This window comes from Pempheris klunzingeri, chromosome 7 (assembly GCF_042242105.1).
Source record: "Pempheris klunzingeri isolate RE-2024b chromosome 7, fPemKlu1.hap1, whole genome shotgun sequence".
Taxonomy (NCBI): domain Eukaryota; kingdom Metazoa; phylum Chordata; class Actinopteri; order Acropomatiformes; family Pempheridae; genus Pempheris; species Pempheris klunzingeri.
Genome location: NC_092018.1, coordinates 26402106 through 26429883, shown reverse-complemented (window position 1 = coordinate 26429883; position 27778 = coordinate 26402106). Strand labels below are relative to the sequence as shown.

General features: G+C 44.4%; 2 protein-coding genes across 3 annotated transcripts; one reads left to right on the top strand and one right to left on the bottom strand.

The window, feature by feature from the left end:
- Positions 1–119: 119 nt before the first annotated feature.
- Positions 120–18048, bottom strand: msi1b (musashi RNA binding protein 1b). Of its 2 annotated transcripts, none has more exons than XM_070833469.1 (15): positions 17921–18048; positions 17561–17601; positions 16947–17028; positions 16717–16801; positions 11609–11650; positions 9646–9738; positions 6335–6383; positions 5771–5853; positions 5565–5682; positions 4346–4426; positions 2867–2923; positions 2408–2470; positions 1019–1173; positions 851–900; positions 120–762 (listed from the first exon to the last, which is right to left on the bottom strand). In XM_070833469.1, the coding sequence occupies exons 1-14, from the start codon at positions 17977–17979 to the stop codon at positions 859–861; spliced, it is 1050 nt and encodes a 349-aa protein (XP_070689570.1). In that variant the 5' UTR covers positions 17980–18048; the 3' UTR covers positions 120–762; positions 851–858. The 2 variants fall into 2 exon arrangements, with proteins under 2 accessions (XP_070689570.1, XP_070689569.1); XM_070833468.1 differs by having other exon boundaries at positions 120–767; positions 17921–18043.
- Positions 18049–22321: 4273 nt separating this feature from the next.
- On the top strand, positions 22322–27742 carry hnf1a (HNF1 homeobox a). Its single transcript, XM_070833882.1, has 10 exons — positions 22322–23046; positions 24004–24203; positions 24360–24540; positions 24883–25085; positions 25401–25543; positions 25747–25888; positions 26034–26210; positions 26289–26401; positions 26495–26579; positions 27188–27742. Exons 1-10 carry the CDS (start codon positions 22742–22744, stop codon positions 27316–27318), a joined length of 1680 nt encoding a protein of 559 aa, XP_070689983.1. The 5' UTR covers positions 22322–22741; the 3' UTR covers positions 27319–27742.
- The last annotated feature ends 36 nt before the right edge of the window (positions 27743–27778 follow it).

The window sequence follows — 27778 nt, the reverse complement described above, 5'->3', positions numbered from 1 at the left end:
GTCAAGCTTTCCAACACATAAGGTCTGATGACAGAAGCAATTGTACTGCTTCTCCAAAAGCCTCCCACTTCCCAGACACAAAAATTAGCTGACCCCCCCGCCCCCCCCCCCCCCAGAAACCAGTCATATTTACAATATTTTACAAAATTGTACAGCTCACGTGGGCCTATTATCTAACTGTGACTAATGACGTTTGTCGTCCGACCATTATTAGTGTAACAAGTCTGTTAAAAACCTACCAAGATATACACTTTGTGACACATTTTCAAGAAATAGTATTAATCACAAATGTTTCGTTAAAATTCAGTATGAACTAGTGACAAATATACACTTTTCCAGTACAAATTACAGCTTCAGGCTTCACCTGGAGACTTTTCTCCTCTTATCTCAGAGAGATCAGGTTCAGAGGTCAATAAAACAAAGCCAAAACAGATAAAGAAACAATGCAGCCATCACAAAAAAAAAAAAACAGCAAAGTGAAACATAACAGGAAAAAAAAGACTAAAAATACAGCATGTGTTGCTATTACATGTAGTGATAAACATTTTCACTCCTTTCACAAACTTTTTCCTTCTTCTTTTTCTTTTTCTCAGGAGGTGGATTTTTAGTGAGGCGTCAGTAGGGTGGGCTGGGTTCAGGCTGACACCAGGGTGGAGGGGTGAGGGTTCACTTTCCCCGGCCGTACAGATGGTGGACTGGACAGAGACAGGCCAGATCAGCTCCGAAGCAGCGTCAACTCCTTCCAGCTCTCAGTCTACAGCTCTGCACTGACGCAAAAAAAGCCTGGATTACTCACAGGTTAGTCGAAATGAAACAGTCTTATACATTTGTAAATAGGAAGAGGACTGACTTTCGCTCTCAGTGGTAGCCGTTAGTGAAGGCCGTGGCGATCAGCGGGCCCTGTGGGAGCAAACATACAAGTACTCTCATTGGATTGGATTCGGGGGAGACACATGACCTGCAGCTTTAAATTATGACAAGGACAAATACGTTCAAAAACACATAATGAGAGTCTCACCCCCAAACTGTGGCTGAATCCAGTGCTTGGGGCGGGGCTCGCAGCACTGAGGTAACTGCTGACAGCCGACTCCTGACTGGCTGTTCCATAAAGGTCCGCCATCGGCCCCGGGCTGCTCGTACCTAAAAATCCAGCTGAGCGAGACGGGGTGGAGCCTAAAAGTTCAAGAAAAACAACAAAAAATGTAATATTTTACAATTACAACACCCGCTTTGTCCAAATCAAGGGTTGAAGGCTTGTACATTTGAAATCAGTTGATGTGGACAAGAGGTACGCCTCTTTACAAACATTACACTGTTGATTTGCATAAAGTTCCTCAAATCTGATTTCAGATCAGATCACATGCATCAGGTGGCTATAAACAGTGTTTTTATAATAGCAATGGATCCAGTGTAAAGGGTGACAAACCCACAGACAATTATCATCCAACTCAGCTGTGTCCATCAGCATTTCAGCGTCTTTCAGCTCATTGTTTTGGTTTTGTGGCCCCCAGATTTACTGTAGAGGTTCTCTCTCACAGCTCCGAAGTGAATAAAAATTAATTATTGCCAGTTTAAATTACTTTAAGACATTAGGTAACAGAAGCTGAGAACAGCTGTGCTTGCAGTTATTTTTTTAATGCCGTTATCTTGAGATCACAAGTTAATTATTTTGTTATTTTGAGATAATGAGGCTTGTTTTCTCATTAATTTGTCTCACTATTAGAGCAGAGGCTGTGACTGGACTGAGGTTGTGCTGGATGGTGTCATGCTGGCAGGAGGTATTTCGACAGATAGGACAGGAACACGAGGTATTCCAAGAGCCTTTTATCGTTTAGCTCACAAAAAATCGATGATCCTGTGCATGTTTGCAGGACAGGAGGCTTTAGGAGCAGCAAAACAGTGAATTAGGGAAAACAAAATAGGACTGACTTCTAGTATTTAAGTGAGATGGGATGGGTACAAGTGCCTTGTCATAGACAATAGAAGTAATTTCCTTGCGATAACAGGTTGATTATCTCGTTATCTCGCAGTAACAAAGCTCGTTTTCTTGAGATAACAAAATAATTAACTTGTAATCTTGAGATAACGGCACTCAAAAAAACGATTGCAAGAATTGCTGTTCTCAGCCTCCGTACATAGCGATAATGTTTGTGTGATTCTATTGAAGTGGGATGTTTTCAGTGTAGCATCTGCTAGTATCAACAGGGAAGCTGATGAAATAACAAGTGCTGGTGTAAATAGTTTGATAAGTTAAATCATTTTTAAAATTACTTGAGTTCTGTACATCATAAAGTGAGTCCCCTTAATTCCACATGTTCGATATGAGAAAATAGAATTGAATTTTATTCAGGCTGAGCATTGCCACAGTCAGAAAAGTAAAACAAGGAGGCCCTTTCAATATACATACCTCTAACTACTGCTGCTGCTGCGGCTGCTGCTGCCATTGGTCCATATGCTGTGAGAGGAATGGCTAAAGAGACAGAAAAGTACAGAAACAATCCGGGTTAAATGTCTTGGTGTGCAAACACAGTACAGCTAACTAATAAGACAACTTAAAGTCTCACTCCAGTGACCTCAGAGACTTTCTGGAAGTAGAAGTAAAGGTGTACTGCTGTTGATTATACTGTATATATATATATATATATGTATATATAAAAAGTGGGGGTTGATGAGGTCAGTGGAGGAAGCCTTTAAGGTGAACAGTAAATCCTCATTACTGTCAGCAATCCTGCCTTCAGATAGAGCCCGAGGAGGACTGACAAACACAAACATGCAAACCAAAGAGTAATCAGGTGTTGATGCTAACGTGGCGTGTAGCAGACTGAAAACATGCTGCTTGTAAAGTCCAGAGGAGGGACTGACTGACCTGTGAGCTCAGGGGGGTGGGGTGAAGTCAGAAGGGGAGTCCTCTCTAAGTGGAACTCTAAAACAGAAACATCAGAGTGCTGTTGAGACACACACCACCACCGCCAGCAAGGAGAACACACACACACACACACACACACACACACAGGCAGGGAAACACCTCAGAGGTGAGGACAGGAGGTGTGGAGAGTACATACTGCCATACACAGGGTTTGAGGAATGCAAACAGGAATTAAAGGATGGATTGTAGTCCAAAAAGTGGTGTTAAAAACATTACAGAATAGCAAGAAATACAGCATTTGTCATACAAACTAGTAACTTCAGTTCAAGGATGGGATTTCATCTGAATGCAAAACGTCTCATTTGAACATATAATGTTGGAATTAACTCACACATGCACACACTGCAGTGAAATACACGGCCATGCTAACGTGCATGCACACACACACACACACACACACACACACACACACACACACACACACACACACACACACACACACAACACACACACACACTTCTAGTCAAGCTAAGCATTTGCAATTCCACTCCTTGATTTTTACAAGCAGCCATTGACACTCACAGAGTTTCACGTGCTTCTATGGAAACATGTTTGTATTTGTGACAGTGTGTCTACTGTCAGTTCAACACACAGCTGCACAGGTTCAAGTTTATTTATCCATTCATCACAGCACTGACACCGAAATCATCCGTTCATCCACTTAACAATGTTTTAGCCGCTGCTTAGGGAATCAAAACATATCCAGCTATGCTACAGCACTTCTCTTTGGATAGCAGCGTTGGTCTGTCCAGCACTTTGGTCTGGACAGAAATATCTCAGCAGCTATTTAATGGATTGCATTTTGTACAGATATTCAGGGAATACTATTGACTTTGGTGATCACCTTACTTCTCCTCTAGTGCCACCATGAGATTTTTTTGTTGTGAGCGAGATATCGTGACAACTATTTAATGGATTACCATGATATTCAAGGTCTCTAGAGGGTAAATTCTGATGACTGCAGCTCCTGTAGTGCAATCATCATGTCATCAAATGTGTTCCTGTACTTGGGTAAATAATGTATATGTGAACAATTAATAAGCATAAATGTGTCTTTTACATCACAGGTTGTGTATCTCTATCAAACAACTAGAAGACTGTGCTGCAGGTTCTTTAGGATTATTTTGCTTTAGAACGAGCACAAGCTGTCGTACTTCTCTGTTTTGAAAGTGCTCATTTCCTTCAGTCACTAAATGTAGCCTTTGTTTGAGTGTGTTTAGGTTACAGGGGACACGAGGATGATTTCAGCGTCAGCGCTTTCATTGCATTCAAAGTGACCAAACTGAGCCAAAGTTTCCTTTCACGTCTCACCTATCACCATGCATCTGCAATGGTGAACACATGCACCTGATAGCTAAATATGGCTGTGTATTCATCTCTCAGTTAATGCGACAGAAACAGAAAGTGTGCTGTGATTACCAGGGAACTGGTAGGTGTATCCAGGGGTGATGCCAGCATAGCTCCGACTGGTGTAGGTGGCAGTCTGGAAGCCCGGATAACCTGTGGAAGCAGTCACTGTTACGAGACTGGGCGAGCCAGAATCAGTGAGGTATTAGAGGGAAATGCTTGACACAACAGGTGTGTGGTTGTGCTGCCCCCTAACAGCGAAGCCTGGTACAGTGTGTGACATGCAGGTGGGTGATGTTTTAGTCCTATGGTCTGGATTTCTCCACAAAGAGACTGAGCAGCTGACTTTGTCTTCTGTTTCACTCTCAGCACTGCGCATTGCAGAGGTTGTCTTTGAATGCAACCTGACACCTGGAGAACTGACCCCAGAACAGCATTCAGGCAGATAACAATAATGTTATCTATCACGAGCATCACGACATACCACAACTAATTTAATATAGTTTGTGTTGTTTGTAAGTGTGGTTACGCTGTCTGATCACAGCTGTGAGACGGTGAAGGAGAAGGTGCTGTTCTCAGACCGAACAGTAGGTGGCAGCATTGGTGCATCATGTGTAGCTTCAGGTGCGCAGACGGGACCTAACTACTGTGAGCTCAATTAAAATCTGATAATGAGTTGGCCCTGCGAAGGATGATGTTCAAGACAATGAGAGGATAAGAACCGTTAAAGGGCCATTCCACCAATTTTACACCTGAGGTTTCAGTCTCAGTGTTTTTGGAGCTTGACCCACACTAGAGTCAGGATATATTCAGCCTCAGGCGCTTCTATTTTGATCGTCCTTTATTTAATCTGTCACTTGGGATTCCCAAAACTTTATGGAGGTGCAGTACTAAGTTGCTGGAGTACTCATTTAAATGTTAAGCATTAATAAAGCAACTATAATGTGATGTATAACTGGAATGTATCTGGTGAATTAGTAGTTTGAATATGTTTGGCTGCAAGTATTAACAAGTAAAAATGGTGCATATGTCAAAATACTGTGAACAGATTCTAAGAAGCAGCAGATTTTTTTTTTTTCACAGCACTGTTTGATCCCTTCTAAAGTTTGAGGTCTGGATAATCAGGGCTACACGGTGGAGAGTTGAGAGCTGAGCCCAGTTAAGTGGTCAGCTTTCTCCCCATGAGGCACCATGTGACCTTTAAAGGCAGCTGCGGCCTTAGTGCAGGAATATTTATTGTCAGGTTCATGTGTGCAGCACATCCTTCCTGTCCTGATCAATACTATCTTACCTAGCATACCAATGCCCAGCATGAAGGCGTCCATTCCATAGGGCATCACACGAGAGCGCCCCCTGGCTGAGCCCGTGGGAGACATCACCTCCTTGGGCTGAGCTTTCTTACACTCCACCTGTTCACAGACAAAAGACAAATCAGCACCTGTGGTTTCTGAAAAACGCAGCGATGTGAGAGTGTTGTTCACAAGTCGAGCCGCTAACCATTTTGTTGTTGATCTCGTGGAAGTGAATCTCGCAGACTTTCTCCACCACGTCCTCATTCTCGAACGTCACAAAGCCAAACCCTGGCGAGGAAGCGTCAAGTTTAGGAGTGGAAACATTTTACGCAGTTTGCCGGACTTAGTCAGTAGGCCTTTATGTTCAGCAGTGCAGCTAATAGAGTCCAGTAATCAGCGCTGTAATAGCCGATTAACACTTTGCCCCCCTTCCCCCCCGTTTCAATGCTGCTATTCTGCACTCATCCTTTCTTCCCTCCCTTCCTGGCCAGAAGGCCTGGGCAAAGCTGGTAGGCTGTCATAATCGATCAGTCCCAGGGTGGGGAGGAGGTGCTTAAGGAGGCTTTATCCTGATCCAGATTAACGGACTGGCTAATTAGACTAGCCCTGTTCGTCTCCTCCAGCTCAGCCCACAGGAAGGAGGCCCGTGGGGGGTGGAGGGGGATCAATAGATACGGTGGAAGGACTGGAGGAAGAGTAGTAAATCGACGAAGAGAAGGAGGGATGCGGGGAATGAATGGGCAGGGAGAGAGGGGTCAGTGTGTCTCACCTCTGTGTCTGTTGGTGGTCTTGTCGAACATGAGCATGGCATCGTCGACCTGAGGGGAGACAAACAGCACAGTTTTTTAGGTGGCGCGCTCTCTCTCTCTCTCTCTCTCTGTCTCTCTCCCTCTCTCTCTTGCCACGCGGCATATTGCCTGACCTCAGCCCTTCTCAAGTTCTGCAGGGAGGCTCAGCAACAGATGGACGGAAAGGAGGGGGTAGAGGGAGGGGACTGGAGATGAGCGACAGGTTAAAAAGAGGAGGCCGAGGGGGCAAAGAGAGGAAAATGTGGAGAAACACTGTATAACGAGCCCTGGCGCTGTACATGACAAACAGACAGAACGGGCGGCATGAAAAGTTGGACGTTGTGTTTTCTGCTAAACTGCCCCGCTCACAATCCTTCTCACAGACAGACCATAATCCACTGCCTTCCTCGCCTCCGAAGTTTGACATTCCCATGGCAACTGTACAAAAAGTCCATATAAAAGAGCTTGAGCCAACATCAAATATGCTTTATGAATAGTGGGACAGTGCCAGTGAGACAAAGAAGGCCGCAAAGAGAGAAACACTGACAAAAAAAAAAGTAGCCAGTCACAGGCAGAAAGGTGAATCCTATGGGCAGGTGGAGGCTCGATGAGAGGGGAGAGCTGATAGCGAGAGGAATAGCGACAGGTGGAGATATGGTGAAAGAGAGCACAGAAAGCCCTGTAAGAGAGAGAAAGAAAGAGGGGAAAAAAAAAAAGATTGGGTCAAAGTGGAAAGGGAGGAGAAAGAAGAGACAAAGGCAGAGGGAGAACAAAGAGGCCTGGAGGCTTTGTTTGTTGGCACAGTCAGCCATAATTCCTCCTCCTCTTCTCCCTTTGACCTCTCCCTCCGGCCCGGCCTCCCTTTATAGAGCAAAGACACAGGTGTCTATTCTATACACACACACACACACACACACACACACACACACACACACACAGTTTCTTATGTCAAAGTTCTACTCTTTTTTCCCCTCACCTCTCTCATGAGCTACACACCAGTCTGCACACAGAGGTCCAAATAAACATTTGGTAAATGGATCTGTGCTCTCGGTCTATAATAAGTTTACTGGATATGGTCCACTGAACAATTTGTCATAGTCGCATACTCACTTATACTCAGTCAGTGCTAGCACACAGTGTGACTGTGTGTGTGTGTGTGTGTGTGTGTGTGTGTGTGTGTGTGTGTGGTGAGTGTGAGTGTGAGTGTGTGGACCCCCAAGGGCAATTTGCCTACAGAAAGGTCAAAGGTGAGTGAGGAGTGTCAGTGTGAAAGAGGACCTGTTACTCTGATGCCTCTCAAGTCACTGCTTCCTTCCAGCCTGACATTTGCTCGGCGCCTGCAACATGTTCAACTCTACAAAAAACACTCTTTTTTTTTTTTTCAACATTTAGCCGACGCTTTCATCCAAGAGGCCTGGCGTTAGAAAGATCTCCAAAAATTTTAAACCATCACTTGTAAGGAGAGCAAGGCGCAAGAAGATGGCGACACCCAGAGCACGCTCACGCTAGAGATTTAAATTTGAGCCGAAACTGAAAACCAGACTTAACAAGGCTAGACGCAGGAACTTGTAAAATCCCAGCCTAAACTGAAACTACACACATTCGCCCCGAAGGATAAAAACGAAACATCGAAACAACACACGCAGTTCCTGTTAAAAAACGCAAACTGAGTTAATTGCGCATCATTGCTCGATATTTCAAGCACTGGGTATTTTAATGGCGTACCGCCGGACAATATTCCCTCTTATCCTTTTTTTTCCACCTCTCATCTTCCCTGTTATCCCCTGCCCATCCCTCTCCGCGCTCCTTTGTCCTCACCAGGACGGGACACAAAAGGTCCAGTGAGGCAGTCTAATCAGGAACTTCCATGGATGGCTGGAGCCTGCATTTCACCGTCCATCCCTCGATATCTCTCTCGGAAAAATTCATCTAGACGTTATGATTGAGGAGGGAGCGCAGGGAAGCTCGAGGCCAAACCTTTGGCACTGAAAATAAAGTGCCACGCAGTCGGAAAAGCGACGGCTAGAACGGAGTCTTCACGCGTCTGACTTTGAAAAGTTTCGAGGGCTCGAGGTGAAGATTGCGAACCTACAATTTGCCGAAAAACTTTATATGATTTTTGTTCTATCTTGTTTTGCACCGGATCGACCGCAACTCCTGTGGCACTTCAGTCACACACATTACTGACGGTCAGCTTCACATCAGAGGACACATTTAGTGAGTGCGAACGATCCAGAAACTTTCAGTATGCAGATAAGCTCTGAACAAACTAACAAAATATTTGTCTAGCTTTGTACGGAGGCATAATGGCTCTCGTAAACCGCCCACCCCCTCCAATACACACCCCATCTTTGCCCCAGTTCCCTCTCTTACGCCTCCGCAAACCTCTCTCAATCAGGCCCTCCCTCCCTCATCGGTGCCTTTGTCAGCCCATCTTCTAGTCTGCCTTTCAGAGTCCTCAGAATATAACAACTTGGACACAACTTTGGGACGGAAATATTTAAATAAGAAAAACACACGAGCAAATTCGTTCCAAAAATGAAGACTGAGCGGTAAGTTTGCAGCTTTTTCAGCGTCGGTCGACTTGCATTTATTGTTGCTAAACTCCTGAGTTGACCCCCCACCCAACACACACTCATGCTAACACCCCCGAACACCACCTCATCCCTCCTCCTTCAGAACAAAACCCCCTTACCCACAGAATTACTTGGGGACAATGGGCAAGCCAGGTCACCACGGTAACGGTCCAGGAGGGGGTTGTGGGTAGGAGCAGCTGTTACATCAGATTAATTCAGATTCTGATAATCCCTCCTCCTTCCTCACCATCACCACACATTCACTACAAAACTTTTCTCCCCCTCCCCTCCCTCTCTCTCTCTCTCTCTCTCTCTCCTTCTCTGCTCCCTCTTCAAGTCCCCCCTAACTTCGCCTGCTGCTCCCGGAGCCTCTCAGCCTCGTTATTTTTCCCTTCCTACCCTCTCCAAGAGTTTTCTCTCCCTCCTTTTCTCGCCCTCCTCCTCCTCCTCGCAGTAACCCCTTCACTTCCAGGCGCTCGCTCGACTCCAAGTGAAGTTTTTCTCCGAGAATTTGCTGGTGAATCAGACTCGGCCGAGCTGGTGGGATGTGGTACTACGCGTTTCTAAGCTGTTGATTTCTCTCCGCACTGACGGCAACTTATGTGAATCCATTATGGCTGACAGAATGCTTCCATTCCAAACGATATTGCTGATATATATCGTCCAACATTTTCAGCCGCAGTGTGACACCCGAACAGCTTTACCACGTCACTCACCTTCCCGAACTGGTCGAAGTACTGTTTCACATCCTCGATGGTTGTGTTCACTGACAGGCCTCCCACAAAGATCTTCTTGGTTCGAGTCACTAACTGTAAACGGAGGAAAGGCACCGATGAGCAAATGTTTCAGACTGACTGCTAAATTTTTAATTGAATGTCACATCTGTTGAGATAGCAGTTTATTTTTGCCCTTAAGGGTACTGTAAAGGTTATTACATAGAATTTTAGATCACTCCAAATGACTTGTTTCTTCGATCAACAGTTCAAAACCCAACAGATATTCAAGTTACAATCATATAAAACAGAGAAAAGCAGTAAATCTTTACATTTAAGGAGCTGGCATTTCTGCTTTGGTTTTTTTAAATCAAACGATTTCCCGATTTTCAAAGTAGCTGTCGATTAATTTTCTGTTGATCGACTAATAAATGACAAATCGTTTCAGCTCTAATAATCAGTAACACACCAGTTTTTACTGCTGTACAACATCATCGTTCTCCTCTTACAAGCTCATTTAGATGAGAAGTAGCAGACAACTTCACTTTCTTTAAGTGGAACCTATACTTCCAAAAGGATAATAAAAACGTTGGGCATGTTGTGTACAATTTTCTAATCATCAAGAAAACGGAACAAAACCAGCTAATTTCTCCAACGTTAATAAGAAGAGTTCAGTCAAGGATTTAGAAGGAAGGAAGTGCTGCTCTCAGTAAATAATCGAGTGAGGGCTTGTTATAAGTAACTGAATTAAGTGTTTTCACAGCACATTTACCAGTCATTTATCTGTGAAGTGTAACTGTATGCGTGTGTCCTGAGGAGATGCTGACAAGAAGTTTTCATTGACCACCTGTAATTATACTAAAGATGATGTTTATGTATAGAAGTTTGTGTCATTAGTTGGCTTCACTTTCACTTAGTCTAAGAAGCCCAAACAGACCGACGGGGTTTCATGTGCGATGTTTGCTGACTTGATTCTGAATAAAGTAAAGTACTTCTTCCTGTGTTGCACACAAAGTGAGGCCAGAGTGCAGCAAACCTTCAGCGCCTGCTATAATTTAGCATCACTTCCACTTTGCGTTGCAGTTATTTGTGCTCAGTCACACAAAGGGGAAGATAAGCAGCATTTAACAGCACAGTTTTCATTAAGTGGTTGTGTTTACACATGGTATTATACTTCATCATCTAAAAGTAGCATGTCCTGTGAGTGGATATCATTTCCTTGGATACAATTTTCTTAGATTTTAGTGAGGAATCTGATACGAAGAAAAAAGGTTGTCAGCTAGATTTACACCCATTAATACTGGAGATGTGTCTGAGATACAAGAAATACTTGTTTTGTACGAGCAGCAGCACGATAGAAGCCAGACTGTGACATTTGTGCAAATTTCAAATCAAAATAAAAATATTTTTCTCCCATGAACCTGCAGTGGGTCTTTTTTTAAAAACCCAGCGATGATTCACTCTCTTTCATTGTGTCTTGCATTATGCCACAATTCTGTCCATAAGCATCTCAATTAAAAACTGAGACAATTTCCATGATTAATTATGTCTTTTATGCACAGTTTCTTCATTTGTGTCTTTTATGCACAGGAACCTATGACGCAGCCTTTTTTTTTTTTCCACACGTGTTGTTTTAAGGTGAACGTTATAAGGCTGCACACAACAGCATTCCTACTGTTTCACACCATGTTGTTGTTAATGGAACAGACAAACCAGCTGAGATCAGGACAATGCGTACCTGAAATACAATCCACACGTTTAGGTCGGTTTAACAATAGTGAATGTCTCTAAAGTTGCGTACGTTTTTGTTAACCCACAATCACGTAACAGTTCGGTGATGTCAGCGCTGCTCATGTTCATCAGATTACGAGGCATTAGCCCCGATAAGAGACTGAAACGCTCGACACACACTAACCTGCTGCAAACAATGCACGCACAGCTAACACTGGGAGACGGTTGGACTCACCTTGGGCTGAGCTCTGCGAGGGAACGCAACCTTTGGGTCGATCTACAAGAGAGGAAACAGAAAAAGAGAGGGCTGGTTAGTGTTAGCGTCATGACACGGGCAAAACCAGCAACCTGTCGCCTTCCCTTGGTGCACTCTGACATCACGGCGTCATCTTTCACTCTTTAACGACTCATCAGTAACGGTGTATTATATCCATGTTATCCTTCTTTTGGCCTCGCACGTCGTATTCACTGATCCTAAATCAAAGTACTGATGTCAAAGACACCTGTTTCTGAGAGGCCTCGCTGTACTGGAAAACAGAATGACCCCAGTTATAATTGTGAAGGGAAATCTGGATGGAGTTGACATCAGATGTACAGTACGTCCTCAAATCAACACACGCTAAAGTCAAAAGAGGGGGAAGTTTTCTCATTATAAGCAGCCTCAGGCAGCAGGCCAGGATCTGACTACGTCCTGCTGTCATTTGTTGATGTGTGTGAGTGTGGGTCTGACTGTTAGTGTGTGCATGTAGTGGTGGATGACATGAGGAGAGTCATTTTGACATCCAGTAGGTGATGATAATTTCCATTAAAGGGTTGCTTCACAGAAATGATAGAAGCTTAATTTTCTCTGGTGGCATCTAGTAGCAGATAGTTTAGATTCTGAGGAATTACAAGTTATATTAAAAAAAATCAACATCTCTTTTCAGAGACAGTCTTGCTTTTATTATTATCCAAAAAAAAAAAAACACACTGTCGAAGAAATGCTGCTGATTTTTTATACCGTCATCGTATCAATGGTGTGAGCCTCCCAAAATTTAATTCCATTGATCACCATTGTATTGATATGTAGGTAAAAAAAACCCTCAAAGATAGATACAAACTCTGTTTGAGGAAAATGAGAACTACCTGCTTGGGTAGTTACCTCTTGGTGTTAGTGCTCTAGTTTGGGTGAGACAACCCTTTAAAACATCCTACAGTCACAGAACTACACGCCAGTTTGTGACGTTTATTCTGAAATATTATCATACGTGCTTGTATTAGGATGAAGTGTGTGTATAAGAGTGTGTGTGTGTGTGTTCAGGTGGAATGCCTGGGAATGTCCAGAGAACTCCTGCCTCTCTCGTCACCATCATGTGACATGTGATCTCCTGGAATCTCACACAGGCACCACAATCACAAACACACCTCACCTCGACGAGAGGAGAGCCCTGAGAGAGGGAGGACGAGTGTGCCGGAAAGAGAGCGCGACGTACTGGGGGGTGGGGAGGAGGGAGGGAGACGGGACGGGACGGGACAGAGGGGAGGAGGGGCCTGTCAATCATAACCACACCGATGGCAGATCCGCTCAATTTTGTTTGTTTGTGTTTGTTTGTTTTTGCCTCCCTCAGCTTTTGACGGAGGGTGATGACAACAACAACCCGGGACCGCTCACCATCCCGTACGCTCTTAGGGGATCCGGACCGTCCTCTACCCTGCAGTTCCTCACGTTTACACCCGGGGGAAAAGGCCCAGCATCACTTCTTTTAGCTGTGCAACTCATTCCATATTACTCTTAACACTACAACTACAAAAAAAAAAAAAAAAAGAAAACAGTAGAAATTGATGCATAATCTGTCCGAGCCCACTGAATGTCACCATGGTTAAGATTGGAGAAAGAATCACACCATGCCATGAGGATGCAATCATAGACAGGCTGTAAAATTGGAATTTGAGACCTCTATATTAGTCTATACTGGTCTAATAGAGCTAGAGAACAACTAGACTACTCCACACTGTACTGCAGTTACACTAACAGATGGTGAGACAGTACAGCGCTAAGATTAGTCCGTAACCATGAGAGGGTAGAGTTGAACTACAGTAGAGAGCTAGAGCCTCTATGGTAAACCGCATGCGTTTACCAGAGTAAGGGTAACAGTGTTGTTTCTACTTGAATAAGAGTTGACATCACCGCTGGTTCTTTTTTTTTCTTTTCTTTTTGTTCTAGAGAGCAGAGTGAGAAGACTATAGGCTAAGACTGGAGGATCAGATGCAGAGTCTACTGTTTAGTTTCTATGGTGGCTAGACTACTCTGATAGTCACCTCCGGTCACCAACCCTCCTGATGTCCAAAACTCCTGTGCACATTCAAAAACAAACAGACACACACACAAACAAACAAAATCAAACACATGGCAGCACACAGCACATCCGTGGGGAGGAAATTGTGAACTTTAAACAGATAAAGAGGCTGCATGAATGAAATCTGTTTGTTTTGTGGACGGTAATGGAATGGTTAAGTCCAGAGAGGACTTTCAAGCCCCCCGTCCGCTCAGAAGGTTTGGCAGTGGAAGGATGTTTTTAGGAGGGGGAAAGTTTCCTCGTACTTACCTAAAATCTGACTTTAACACGTTTACATACAAGCAGGATTTGTGACATCACAACTAGTTTGGAGACCAATCACGGCCCACTGTGCATCTTATGCAAGTGTGATGTGGACAAACGCTGGGAATGGACTATTTCTTAGAGATGTAGGACACATGTCGGGTTAAACTCTGGAAACAGATCATCTTTGCAAACTCATACAGAAGAAGCAGCTATGATTTAGAGAATTTCTCATGAGGTGTTTGAACCATACGAGACACCGATCTTTATTCAAAGCAAGTATAGTATTTTTATATGTGATCAAACACGTTTCTCCTGTATAAAGACCTGTGAAGTTACTTTCGGGTGTGAGAGGCCTCACCTCTCTCCGCACTCACAGCAAGGTAAGAGGGAGGAAGCTGAACGTAATTCCAAGAGAGGTTTATGAAATCAGGGCAATCCCCTTCGACCAACTACATCCCAGATATGCAACAGTTGGCTGAGTGCGCAGCCTGTCACAGCCTGAGCTGGGAACACACTTAACACAACATGCCGATTGGGCAGCGCTCAACATCTCTGAGGAACAACTCAAGCCTGTTGACTCCAATCCTATTAGTTAGGAGAGCCATACTAATCACAGATGGGGTTATCCTGCCAGCCTTCCCACCCCCACTCCCCGCTTCTTTCCACTCAGCATGGAAATGGTTAACGGGGGGCCACAAATATGCCTGATGCAACTCTGCAAAAAAGAGCTGTGTGACTTTGTTGTAAAAACTCTCCGCTGTGCACCTTGGAGTTGCAACTGAATGGAAAGTCTGTCCCACAAAGGTGCAGTTTGCATCGGCCGTCACAAACTTTACAGATAGCAGGAAGCCGGGAGGGCACCCAGAGGGGCAACTAACAGAGCAGCACTTACATAAATCACAGTAAAACCTGCCTTCCTAGACTGGTCAAAACCGGGCTGCATCTGTCCTTCAACACAATAAGTACCAATAAATTCTTTTGCAGCACTGTATTTGCTCTTTAGCCTCTCGGCTGTGCAAAGCTCTGTTAATTCCAGTGCCGGAGTGGTTCAGTCGGTCACAGCATGGCACATTCTTTCTGTTGCCACTGGAGAACTTTTCTCTCCCCTCTCTAACAGGATAACCTGTCTGCATGAGAGGCAGAGGGAGAGGTGGGAGGAGGTGGGGGGGGGGGGGGTGAGCAGTCTAAAAGGCCTACTCTACTCGCCATCCAACAACCCCTGTGGCTGATCACTGAGCCCCCACTCCCCCACGCCAAACACACACTCTGCCACGGCCCCCACCGACCGCCACCGACACACCCTTCTGCCAGCCACAAGGGGCCCTGCCACTACCCATGAGGCTGCGCGGAGTTGACACGCGCACGATGTAAGAGGAGAAACTCAAATTAAAAGGAGTGAATTGTCATGTCTGGAGTCTTCCATGGATGAACTTAATAAGTTGCTTATCAGCGGAGGCGATGTGAGGATGAGCAGTATCATGACCTCCACTATCTGTGACTGTGACTGTTTATGCTGTCTTGATTTCTGGTATCCAAGAAATGATTGTAAATGATGTGCATTGTTATCTTCCTTTTTTTTTCCTTTTGTGACAGAGCCATTCTTCAACTGTGGTGGTGGGGGGGGGGGTCACTATGGAAACAAACCCCATGGCGAGTTAGTGGCGTCCAACCATGATGGCGCTACTTGTCATAGCTGTCGTGCCTGCAAGTGACACTCTAGCAGTAGGGCACTGGGGAAACCGAAAAAATGACAAAAAACTAAATTCAGTTTGACTTCTCCATCAGAAAAACTTCCACCCTTGCTAATTTCGGATTCACTGTAACAAAAAATGTCTAATTTCCTTGCAACTTTCTACAGTAAACAACCTGGGTTTTTTTTTTTTTTTTAATTCCTCCTCCATTTTCTTCCTCAGCACCTCCACTTATTCTCCAAGGGACCGGAGAAGGTGCATCGCTCAGAGCACAAAAGGGGAAAGAAGAAATAGCCTCCCCTCATTTCAATACAGTGACTAACCCGCAGCCATCACCACTCCCACAGAGGAGAGAGGCGGGGGCAGTGGTCCCTATGGCGACCAACGGGCCACATTGTTCCCAGACCGGCCCACATTCATTACTGACAAAAAGACACACACACACACACAGGGTCACACACACTGCAACACAGGCGATTAATACATTCGAAGTTTCAATTCACACAGGTGAAAAGGCCTGAGCGCGTCTCGCTGACTTTATAGTCCCTGCTTTCACAGTTTCATTCTCCCTGAGACTGTGGGGAGTTTGTTGGTTGCTGCTTTCACACCTTGATGGTTTCAGGTTGCATTTGCTGGTTCCATTGAGAAACTTTTTTTTTTTGGGGGGTCAGGTCTACCCCGTGGGACGGACGAAAAAAGAGAAAAAAGAGAGAGTTTTGGTTCACTCTTCCTAGAAAATCAAAGATCGGCACTGAGAGCCACCCTTGTCCGGTTCCCCCTTGTTTCTATGGAGATTGACACTGGGCAGAGAGCACATTCTCCCATGTGTCTCCACTGTCGACTACTGGCTCAGTCACATAAGGTGCTCACATCTGAGGTGTGGCAGCAGACACACACACTCACACACACACACACACACACACACGGTTTGAGGAAAAACATCAGCATAGTGGAACCTTAGTAAACATGCTACAATGTTACACCTCTCTGGCGGATTATTGCAAAATCCACTGATCAAACACTGAGCAATGGGATTAGCCGGTGGTGGGAGGTAAATACAGAGAACTCACTGTTTTTGAGTCCAACTCGTGTCTGGTTTGGGCCAAAACTTTGTCCACGCCGGCCTGATCAACAAAGGTGACGAATCCAAACCCTCTGCAGACACCAGGGAGGGGGAGAAGGTATTAATGACACAGAAACTGATGTTGACGTGTAATGATACGTTATGAGCAGAGAGGAATCACGGAGGTCAGATAAACTTTCAGCTCCGGTGGAGAAGCCGAGCTCACAGCTCCCTCACCTCGAGCGCTTAGTAACCGGATCTCGCATCACCATACACTCCTTCACCTCGCCGTACTTGCAGAAGTACTCCTTCAAACCCTCTGGGAAACAAAAACAAGGCAGAGAGACGACACGTTAGTTGCTGAATCGAGATGATAACTTTTAATAGGAAATTCTAAAGAAGTCTGGCTACGGAGGGTGTAACTTTTTTTTTTTTTTTTTCCACTCTGCTGAGATTTCACCTCACCAAAGCTCTGTATATTTTTCATTAAATGTATAAAACATAAAATGGCCTGAGATCAGGGCTTAAAACACACACAATTAATTACTATTAACATTATAATTCCAACTAATTTTCACCACAAAGTGAATAAATCTAATTTCACCCCTTTTTCCTGAGATTTTAAGAACCCCTCATTCATACTCTGGCAGTTCTGAATGGCTGCATTCATTCTGGAGCAGGATTCATATTCAAAACTCGAAAAAAACAAATAAACAAATTCAGCGTGAGCAAACAGAAATATTAAGAAATACAGCATTTCCAATAAGTTTCTAGTAGTTCCATCTGATCCACGCCAGGATTTAAAGACATAGAGGCATTTTATGTGAGCTAGTGGTGGAAAAAAGATTTACCTTGTGTTGTTTGCCAGCTGAGTCCACCTATGAACATTTTGCTGTGGGGGGAAAAAAAAGAGAGGAAATGTTATAAATGTGCATCTTCAGTGGAGGAGGATGCAGCGAGAGGAGCATTTAGAGTTAGACAAAGTTGTTATGGAGGGACTGAAAGTGTGATCCTGGAGGTAAAGAGAGGATGTGAGAGTGTATCATGTCTGGTTTTCCATGAAGGCTCTCTGTGTGGAGGTGTGTGTGTGTGTGTGTGTGTGTGTGTGTGTGTGTGTGTGTGTGTGTCTGGCTGCAGAATAGCAGGTTTGTTTTCAGAAGTGTGAGCCCAGAGGTCGGAGAAGGAACACAAAGTTGTTGTTTTTTCGTTACCAGGGGTCGTGAGGGGAGTCCGTGGTGGACAGGCTGCTCTGGCTCCCTTCCGTCTCCATTCCGTGTCCTCGCTGCGTGTGCGGGTGAGAGCCGTGTGCGTCCGAGCCGAGCCGAGCCGAGCCGTGCGGGAGAACAGGCGGAGAGTGAGTGAGAGGCGCTGGGCGGGTTTGGCCCGGGGTGACAGAGAGGGGAGCGGGCCAGATGCAGGCTGGGACAGACTCCACCTCCTCCTCCAGTCACTCAGACCCCGCCGCTGTCTCTCTCTCATCCCACCACCGAGCCACGCGGCTCCGGCGTCAAGCCGGTGGCTGGCAACCGACCCGCTTCCGCTTTAGCTTTTCAAAATAAAACGTGTATTTTTCACAGAGGCTTCAGTGACCATCTTCAGTGGCCCTCGTGATTAGTAATGGACAGCACTTGTGAATTCTGTTTAGAGAAATGTAGAAATAATGTGTTTTGATATCTAATATCTATGAAAATTGAAGGGCAAACGTGTGGCAACACGTAAAAGTCCTGGATTTTGCTATTTTGATCTTTATTTCTAAAATATTTCAAAGTACTTTGAAATTATCTTACTGCTTTGCAATACCTTAAATTGCAATGTTGATTAGTGTTGATGAGGTAACTGCTATTAAACAATATATGGTATCCAACCAATGCATATTCTCTCTCCGTCAATCAGAAAAACAAACTGCCCTATAAAGAGATTCTCGTATCACTGCCCAACATTGCTGATTAAAAGACCTGTAACTGTACACTTGTTTTCTGGCTGCGTGCCTTAAAAATAAAATTGTGTCTTAAGGATGAATTTCAAGGACAACAAATTCCATATGATTTTATGTCTAGTTGGATTTATGACCAGCTTAAAGGGAACCACAGTCTGAGTTAGTCTGTGTACTTTGGAAATATGAAGATCAAATTTTGAAGAATTTAGAAATATAGTGAAAAAGTGATTGAAGTCCTTAAAGTCCGACACAACCATTAAGTTAAACTAAAAAAATTAAACATTTTACAAGTATATTCTTTATAATAGATTTTTAATATCAATAAAATATAATCATGATAACATATAAAAAGTAGCGTTTTATAATGACACGTTTATTCATAAAGCAAATACATGTTTTATAAAGAGCTTTATCTTGCTGAACTGAAAGAAAACATCACACTGGCATAATGGCAGTGAAAGCGAACAAAACATCATAAAATCTAAACCACAAGTCATTCAAAATGTGATTCGGATAGCCTGATGTTTGCTGCTGCACTACAGTGCATGCTTTTTGAAAATGGGTAACATTAAGCTTTTATTATGAAGGCACAATGTCCTAGCTTCCTGTAACATTACAACTATCTTAACGCAAGTTCCATCCTGGTTTAGATGAAGTGTTAGCGGGCAGAATTCACAGTTACAAGAACAATAAATAAATAAATAAATAAAACATAATCTGTGAATTATTGCAAGAGGCATATGACGCAATATGATGCACCACATGTATATGCAAATGGTATTTCTTTTTTGTCAGGAAATTAACACCATGTGCTATATTAATTCAATCTGGTGGAGAAAAGACACTACAGACACAAGTTTTACTCCTAGCATGTAGGCCACTGTGTAAATGTGTTGTCTTTACAGTGACCTGTTCAGGGACAAATCAGTGGAGCCACAAAGGGAATCAGTTTCACAACTATTAGCCAACAGACAGTTAAGAAATCAGTGCTTACTGCCAGCAGCCTGTTTAAATAAGATGAATTCAACATGGAGCCAGTGTTTCTCATACTGCTCCTTTATTATACCCACACACTCTAAAGTGTGTCTGAGATGCTTGAATGATGATTTACTACATAATTATCACCGGCAACAATGTGTTTGTCTGTCTTAATACACCTTCCATACTGCAAACCGGCTTATGCAATGTGGTATAACAGGAGGTTTGTGTGCTGTGTGCTCATTCATTGCTGGGGTTTAAGTATTTAATTAGTACCAAAGCCAGCTCCGGCTAATCTTCTCAACACTGACTCAACATGTGACCTGGTAACCGATGTGAAGGCCAATCAATAGCCTGAGCGCCTCAAAGACAATGACAGCTTTGACTTACGGTGGGTGTGAAATGGATGCTGTCCTACCCGGAGCTCAGAGTTTGGTGCAAACTTTGTGGTGGAGGGTGGGGGGGGGCATAAAGTGCTGGTTATGTCCCCAAAACACATAACACTTAATCGGAGCAACACTCCGAGCTCAGAGTGTGTGAGGCAGGATGTTTGGGCACAGACTTAGATTTGTGATTGTCCTCTCTTACACACTTTATCCTGCGGACTGTGTCCTGCACAGGCCTACCCAATCCTGTGCAGATGAGCAGATGAAGCTCTGGAAGTGGGACAGGGGCTATTTGGACAGGAATTAAGGGGTGTGTTAAATTTCTGCATGCATGATCAATGGGGTTGAATGGCGGGGGTGGGGATGGAGGTGGGGGGGTGGTGGGGGTGAGAACACAGACAGAGGCAGCCAGCAATGGCTCACTAATGAGAGATGGACAGCGTGGATTGTATCTCATTACCAATCAACATAGCTTTGAGTTCTCTGGAGAGGGGAAATGCAAGCTCTAATGTGTGCTGCATGTGGTCCATTTTGATAAACCCGGCTTGTGTGGTGGAGCATTAGTCACAGCAGTATCTGAGCTGTTGGAAATCCACACACATTGCCCTCTGTCCGTTTTGGTGAGGAGTTTTCTCTGAATAGTACAATGGGACTTAATTACAGGTCAGTGGCATGTCTCAGGGAGATAGAGGGAGCTCTGTTACCCTTCCAAATACAGTATAATGCCATCTTCCCAAGGGTGGGGTGGGGTAACAAGAGCTCTACACAAAAAGGTGCTGATAGGCTGAACCTGAGAATGGTATAAGGTGATCCAGGCAGAGAAAGTGAGCGTTTTACACTGAAAGAGAGACAAAAGATAAAGGACTACATTAACTCTCAAAGGTTTTCTCCCATTCAGTTTGCCCTCTTTCCTTCCCAGTGCACCTCCAACTTTCTTCATTCCTGCCAACTTTCTTTGACGGAAAACAAAAAAGTGGATAAAAGACAAAGAAATCTTGACTTTGGAAATCAAAAAAAGATCTGATTCAACACAGAGAAGTCCGTCTAAACAGTTACAGTGGAAAACTCAAAAGTTTAACCACCACCTGTGGGGGAAGTTGAAATTTCAAAAATGCTGTTAACTTCTGCGTAGGAGAAAACACAGTTAGAACCAATAGGTGAGAAAATGGACTGCAATATACGATAATATCACAGTGATAAAGGTATTTATCACGCTTAACAAAAGATTCAAAGTACACAAGGTACACAAGGAAAGAAGGAAAATAAAAAACTCAAATTCTGAGTCACAGTGAGATTAGTTCACCACACAAATTTAGATCAAGTGGTACACATGGAACCAATTCTGTGGTAGTTCCATTTTATGCTACTGTATACTTTTACTCCACTACATTTACTTAGCACATTGTTAAATATGAAAACAAAAACAGTGTTTCCAGATGTTTTTGGCCTGTGACCCCTTATGATATAGCATTATCTGGTCTTATCACATGTCAGGTGTCCAATATGTCACAAAAAAGCAAAAATGAAACACTCTGAAATATGAATACAGCCATTTTTTAATCCTCCTTTCTGCCACACGATTCCCAACAACCCCTTTAATTCATCTTGTGACCCCTTAGAGGGCCCTGACGTCTAGTACTTTAATGTGGCTGTACACAAATAAAATGCTATGTTCACATTAATGTAGCAGTAATAATACTATACTATACTATCAGTTACAGGGGGCCGTAGTACATTACATACGGTACATTTACTTTTGATATTTTAAGTAACTTAAGCAGAATATACTTTTACTTTTACTTTAGTAAGGCCCTTTACTTGTAATGGAGCAATTTTACATTGCAGTATTGGTAGTTTCATTTAAGTATTACTTAAACTGCATGTTACGTACTGTATAAATGACAACATGCTTATACCAACCTGCATGCACATGAATACACACACATGCAAAATGATTACACAAAGTACATAGTTATAAAAATGTTATAACAATACTTTTGGATGTGACTTAAAGGAGGACGCCCATGTTAAAAAGCTGGGCTGTGCAGATGTATGCTTGACACAACAGCGCTCTCTTGTGGCATAAAGGACACATCAAGCCATGTTTCTGCTCAGGTGATATAATGCTGGTCTGTGCTTTTATTTTGACATTTCTAACTGTGGGCTTCAATATCAAAAAGTGCCCATAATTCAAACAAGTGGGAAAGAAGAGCCTCTCCGTGTGTTCCAGACTTCTGTTTCATCGTGAAATCTGTGACATATCAGCACATGTTAATGCACCACACAACTTTTCTCCCGATTTCTTTATTTTTCCTTTTTGTCTGCTTTGAGAGGTGATCCGTGTCTCTGCAGCCCGACATGCAACTGTAACATCCCCTCACTTTTATTGTTCTTAAATTGTACTTTGGTCTCTGTTGGGGACTGAGGGAGTGGGGACAAAGTTCACAGGGCGCATTTAGAAGGGGTGGGTGAAGGGGAGGAAGGTTAAAAAAAAAGAAAATTGACCTTTGAAAGCAAAACAGCAGGTGGAGAGCTAAAACCAGGCAGCTCCGGACACCTCGGGAGGAAAATTCAACAACAGGGAAAATGAAAGTATATGCTGTGTTAAGCTGAAGAGGGACTACAAATATAATGAGGCCCACCGCAGCTGGTCTGGCTGTCATTTGAGTGTGGCGGAGCACATGAGAGCAGTGTTTGCTTGCGAGGCGGCAGCGAGGTAAGGCATCAGAGTAATGGAGGAGAGGATAGAGGAGAGGGCAGGAGCAGCCAAGGCGAGGCCGGGCCGTCTCACCGCACTTCAGGAGCAGCTGATCTGGGCTCTTCTGGGCTCCGGACTGTCCCGGGACGTCCTGGTCCAAGCCATGGGGGACCTGGAGCGAGACAGGGTGAGCGCTGGCGGCGAGAGAGGAGAGAGGGGGGACGGCGAGAGCTCAGAGGAGGGAGAAATGGATTTCCCACCGCCTATATTCCGAGAGGTGGATAAGCTTCCCCCGGAGGAGGCGGTCAAACTGAGGGCTAAAGTTGAACAGCTACTACAGTAAGTAGATCGCAGCTCCATGGCAACACAAATATCCCTCACTAACTATTCTCACACAGCAATCTGTCTGTCTGTGTCCCAATAGGACGTGATCAGGTAAAAGTAGAAAATGCCTCGACCACTGCATCACCCTTCTTCTCTTTTACCTCCTGCACAGTCCAAACTGTTTACCTGATAACATTGCGTCTTTTCCTCTATTCTCTTTACACTTGGTTTCCCCCTCTTTACCATTTTCTGCCTCCTTCTCCTTCTTCTCTGTCTCTCTCTCTCTCCGCAGTCTGGCCTCTGAGGCGAATTTAAAGAGGGTTCCTCCTTTGCTAGTTACTAATTACCCACCCCCATCATTATTCTCTGGCCATTTCTTAATAAATAAGCTACATGCATAGGTGAAGATTAATGGAGTAGGGCTGGTCATGTGAGGCCATGTTTACATAACGCATGAGTGGCATTTCGACATGCAGCTTTTAGGCCTCACACGTCTTACTGGACACTTTATTGAGATGTGTATGAAAATGCCGTCTAAAAATATATTCTCTTGCGGTTTACTGTCTAAAACGGTGCCTAACATCGTTTGTGTGCTGAATTTGAATCTGGTGAAGTCAGGGATTTCATAAACTTTGTGTAATTTCGCTGCTCCTGTGCCTGACAGTTAGAAAGTGTTAAATTAGGCTTCATAAACCTTTTACATGTTTTTCCCCTCCAGTGATCTGAAAGGGATGGACTTTGCCCCTGTGAGCTTTCCCTTATCTCTCTCTGTCAATACGCCTCTCTCTACTTCCCCCTCAGTGGCCATGCTTTATGTCTAATGCTGTGACAAACTGCGCCTGCTGAGCACTTCTAGAAACACCCAGAGATATTGTGGAAAAGACACTGATATACTCTCCAGTCAAATAAATGAACATATATAAGAATATAAGGCAGACAACTACATAGAAAAATAATGTCTTTGTGTAACAGGGCGGATCCCTGGCATGTTGCAAAAATGGTTAAAAGTTACATGCAGCAGCACAACCTCCCCCAGAGAGAGGTGGTGGAGTCCACAGGACTCAACCAGTCCCACCTCTCACAGCATCTCAACAAAGGCACGCCCATGAAGAACCAGAAGAGAGCCTCTCTGTACACCTGGTACGTCAAGAAGCAATGCGAGATCAGCCAGCGTGAGTACACAAGCAGCTGTGGGGCTGCACAGTCCCTCATCTCTGCTTTCAAACCATGCATCAAATATCAGTTCTCTGAGAGTGTGAGACTGGAAGATAGGTGTAAGAAAAAATAAATAAAAAACAGAGAATAAAAGATTTGACACTCCCTTCCAGAATTTACCAACGCCAAACATGGCCTTGCATCTGCGGAGGAGCATGGAGAGGAGACCAGGAAGGGCCGGAGGAACAGGTTCAAATGGGGTCCAGCATCCCTGCAGATCCTCTTCCACGCCTACGAACGACAGAAGAACCCCAGCAAGGAGGAGAGAGAGGGCTTAGTGGAGGAGTGCAACAGGTGAGACATTGTGATCGTAATTAGGACAATATATGACTTTTATTTTCCTTTGTTGTGTTAGCCTGTGTGTGTGTTACTGAGCTCACCTGATATCTATCACAACCACTAAAAACGTAGTATTTGATTTGACATGTTTCTCCATAACAACAGATATTCATGACTAAATTAGAGACAATCAAAGTAGTAATAGAGTAGTAATAGATTTAGCATGTGTTTTTGCCAAGCGAAAAGCTCCAGGGACGGTCCACAACTTTAGTCCAGATCGAGAAACCTCAACAACTATGGATGGATACATGCAGCACAGTCATCAGGTCAAAAATCAGAGTGTTCTTCCTCCCCCAGGGCAGAGTGTCACCAAAGAGGGGTGTCTCCCTCCCAGCTTGCCGGCCTGGGCTCCAACCTGGTTACTGAGGTCCGGGTGTACAACTGGTTCGCCAACCGTCGCAAAGAGGAGGCCTTCCGCCACAAACTGGCTCTAGACACACCTTTTACCAACCAATCTGCCTCCTCCTCTCACCCCACCCTCCCCCCGAGTCCAGAGCACGGTAATACCCTAACAATCTGCAGGCAATTTAAGACTGAAATCAAAACTGCCTTCTAAAAGAGGGAGTGAGAGAGTTCTCTGTCGAGACAAAGCTGGACTAGTCTGTGCTGGAGACGTTCTCGTCTTTTTGATCCTCGGCTGTAAAAACAGCAACCAGTATATTCATGTAGACATGACTGTTCTAGTTCTGGGATTGTTGCTTTTACTTCTGTTACCTATCGCGGCTATCATTTGGAGCCATCAACCACAGCTGTCTGATATACATGTAAAATGAGAACCCTGTCGGGGGTCATAGGCCGACCTTTTTGTTTTCCAGGTGTGAAGTACAGCCATCAAATCCTGTGCGACACCGTGAGCTCAGCCAGAGGCAGCGGAGGGGAGAGAGTGGGACGTCTTGTGGTCAGCCCTATCCAACTGGAGCCCAGCCACACACTCCTCGAGACGCACAACGCCAAGCAGGTGACGCTCCCACACCAGCTTATATTGTAGACCAGTGGTTCTCACTGCCACGAAATAGACCACGGACCTCCTTTTTAGGCGGTCATAGGGTCAACCATCTAAATCATAAAGTACCCCTTTCAGATATTCTATATTACATTTAATATTTAGAGACTACCTGCATGCACTGCTGCCATCATGATCATGTTGTCCTCTGGTCTCAGGCGTCCAGCAGCGGCCCACTGCCCCCAGTAAGCACTCTGACCTCACTGCACAGTCTGGCTGCCTCCACTGCTTCCACACAGAGCCTCATCATGGCCTCGCTGCCCAGCGTCATGAGCCTGGGGGAGTCCTCACTTCTCATTGGTAACACTGGCCTTCTAGTTTTCCTTTCTTTCTTACGTAAGAATAAAAAGAAACAGAGAACAGTGTCTTTGCCTGTTGGAGTCCAGCATGTTCTTTTACAGACACATGAGTACATACCTGTCCAATATCGCTGGTTTATTCACAGGTATGGCCTCCGCGCAGCCTCAGACCGTGCCCGTTATCAACAATTTCACCACTCTGCAGCCACTCTCATTCCAGCAGCAGCTTCACGCCTCTCACCAGCAGCCAATATCGCAGCAGCTCCAGAGTCACATGGGTTCCAGTCCCTTCATGGCAACTATGGCCCCGCTGCCATGTCACAGTAAGGATCCAGTAGCAAAGTGAAATGAAATGAGAACGTGCTCTGAGCAAAGATTCATTCACCTGCTCCTCGTTGCAGTGTACAAGTCTGAGTCGCCCCAGTACCATTCGTCCAGTCTGCTGTCCCAAGCCATGGTCATCGCCGACAGCAGCAGTCTGGGGACGCTCACCAGCCTCGCCGCCGTCCGGCAGGTACCTGGGTCCTGTGGCTCAGTTGGTCTGTTGAAGCACGAATAATCTTTTTGCTAAGAAAAAAAAAACCTCCTTGATTTGTGTTTTGGGCAGATTCTAACAGCTGATCCTGAAGAAGAGACAGACCCACCTTTACAAGAGGACTCTCTACACCTGCAGCCGCAAACACCTGTGCCAGGTACCGAGCTGTGTATGCAGGTTTAATCCTTAGCGTCTATATTTCAAAAGGACCTCCTACCTCCTAACTGATATTTGACCATTCCAGGGGCACCTTGAACTCACTGCTCCTTGCTGAGCTATGACATACATGTTAAACCACAAGTTGTCATTTTTGCACTGATTGAATAAGAAAGATATAACGTGTTCATCACTGAGCTTTAAAAGGTGCAGGTAGGTGGATTTCCTTACCTTTAGACAAAGCCATGCAACCCACACTTCCCTGCTTCCAGCCTTTACGCTAAGATAATTGGCTGCTGGTTCCAGCTACATCTTCAACAGACAGAGATATGAGATATGGGAGCGGGATCAGTCTCCTTATCTAAGAAGAAAGCCAATAAAGGCATTTGCCAGGCATGCATGCGTCATCACAGGATTAAAACAGATTCATTGCCCGCAACAAAAATGTTTTTCACTTCAACAACTTTGTATCTGGGATGAAAAGAACCTGTCTTTAGTAATTAATTAATTAATTAATAATTCTATAGAACTACCCGAACTGTCTGTAGTTTCTATATCTCCATCCTGGAAGTAAACTGGAGGTGAACTTTTCCATTTTTCTGTCAACAGCCTCTTCCGAGAGCCTAGAGCTGTATCCCGCCTCCCAGACGACAGAGAGTCATCAGTCTCACCTCCTCTCGCCTTCGCCGACAGACATCAGCTCCTACATTCCTACACAGATGGTCTCTACTGCACAGTAGAGGCGCTCTGGCAACACATCGTCTCCTGGCTATCAGCTGGACTCAGGAGTGTGACGGTGTTTTGGACAGACAGCTACCTCTGGTGTAAATCTCAAGAAAAAATCTGGAGTCAGGGACCAAAGGGGCGTTTCAAAGACTTTTGGAAACTCCACTGTGCCACTGTAATATGAACAAGGATCGGCATTAGAAAATATTCACCTTGGATATAACAATCACCTGAAAATCAACACCAAAATGTATGTTTGTTCAAATGTTATGTAATAATAAGAAATTGTACATTAAGTTGAAACTTAAACTGCATGTTACCTGCATTTTTTTATGTCACTGCCTTGAAATGCGTTTTCACTCTTAATGAATATCTTTAATGACATAGTACAGACTATTTCAACAAAATGGTATAAAATATTTTTAATGAAAAAATGAAAAGTTTTCATTTCGAAACACGTTTACTGTCACATAT

Excerpts from the sequence above, each read along its gene's own strand:
- msi1b (XM_070833469.1), bottom strand. The coding sequence starts at position 17,979 with ATGGAGACGGAAGGGAGCCAGAGCAGCCTGTCCACCACGGACTCCCCT. Across the intron at positions 16,802-16,946 it reads CCGGTTACTAAGCGCTCGAG|AGGGTTTGGATTCGTCACCT; the intron begins GTGAGGGAGCTG and ends TGGTGTCTGCAG. Across the intron at positions 9,739-11,608 it reads CTCGCAGAGCTCAGCCCAAG|TTAGTGACTCGAACCAAGAA; the intron begins GTGAGTCCAACC and ends CTCCGTTTACAG.
- hnf1a (XM_070833882.1), top strand. The coding sequence starts at position 22,742 with ATGGAGGAGAGGATAGAGGAGAGGGCAGGAGCAGCCAAGGCGAGGCCG. Across the intron at positions 25,889-26,033 it reads GGAGTCCTCACTTCTCATTG|GTATGGCCTCCGCGCAGCCT; the intron begins GTAACACTGGCC and ends GTTTATTCACAG. Across the intron at positions 26,580-27,187 it reads GCCGCAAACACCTGTGCCAG|CCTCTTCCGAGAGCCTAGAG; the intron begins GTACCGAGCTGT and ends TTCTGTCAACAG.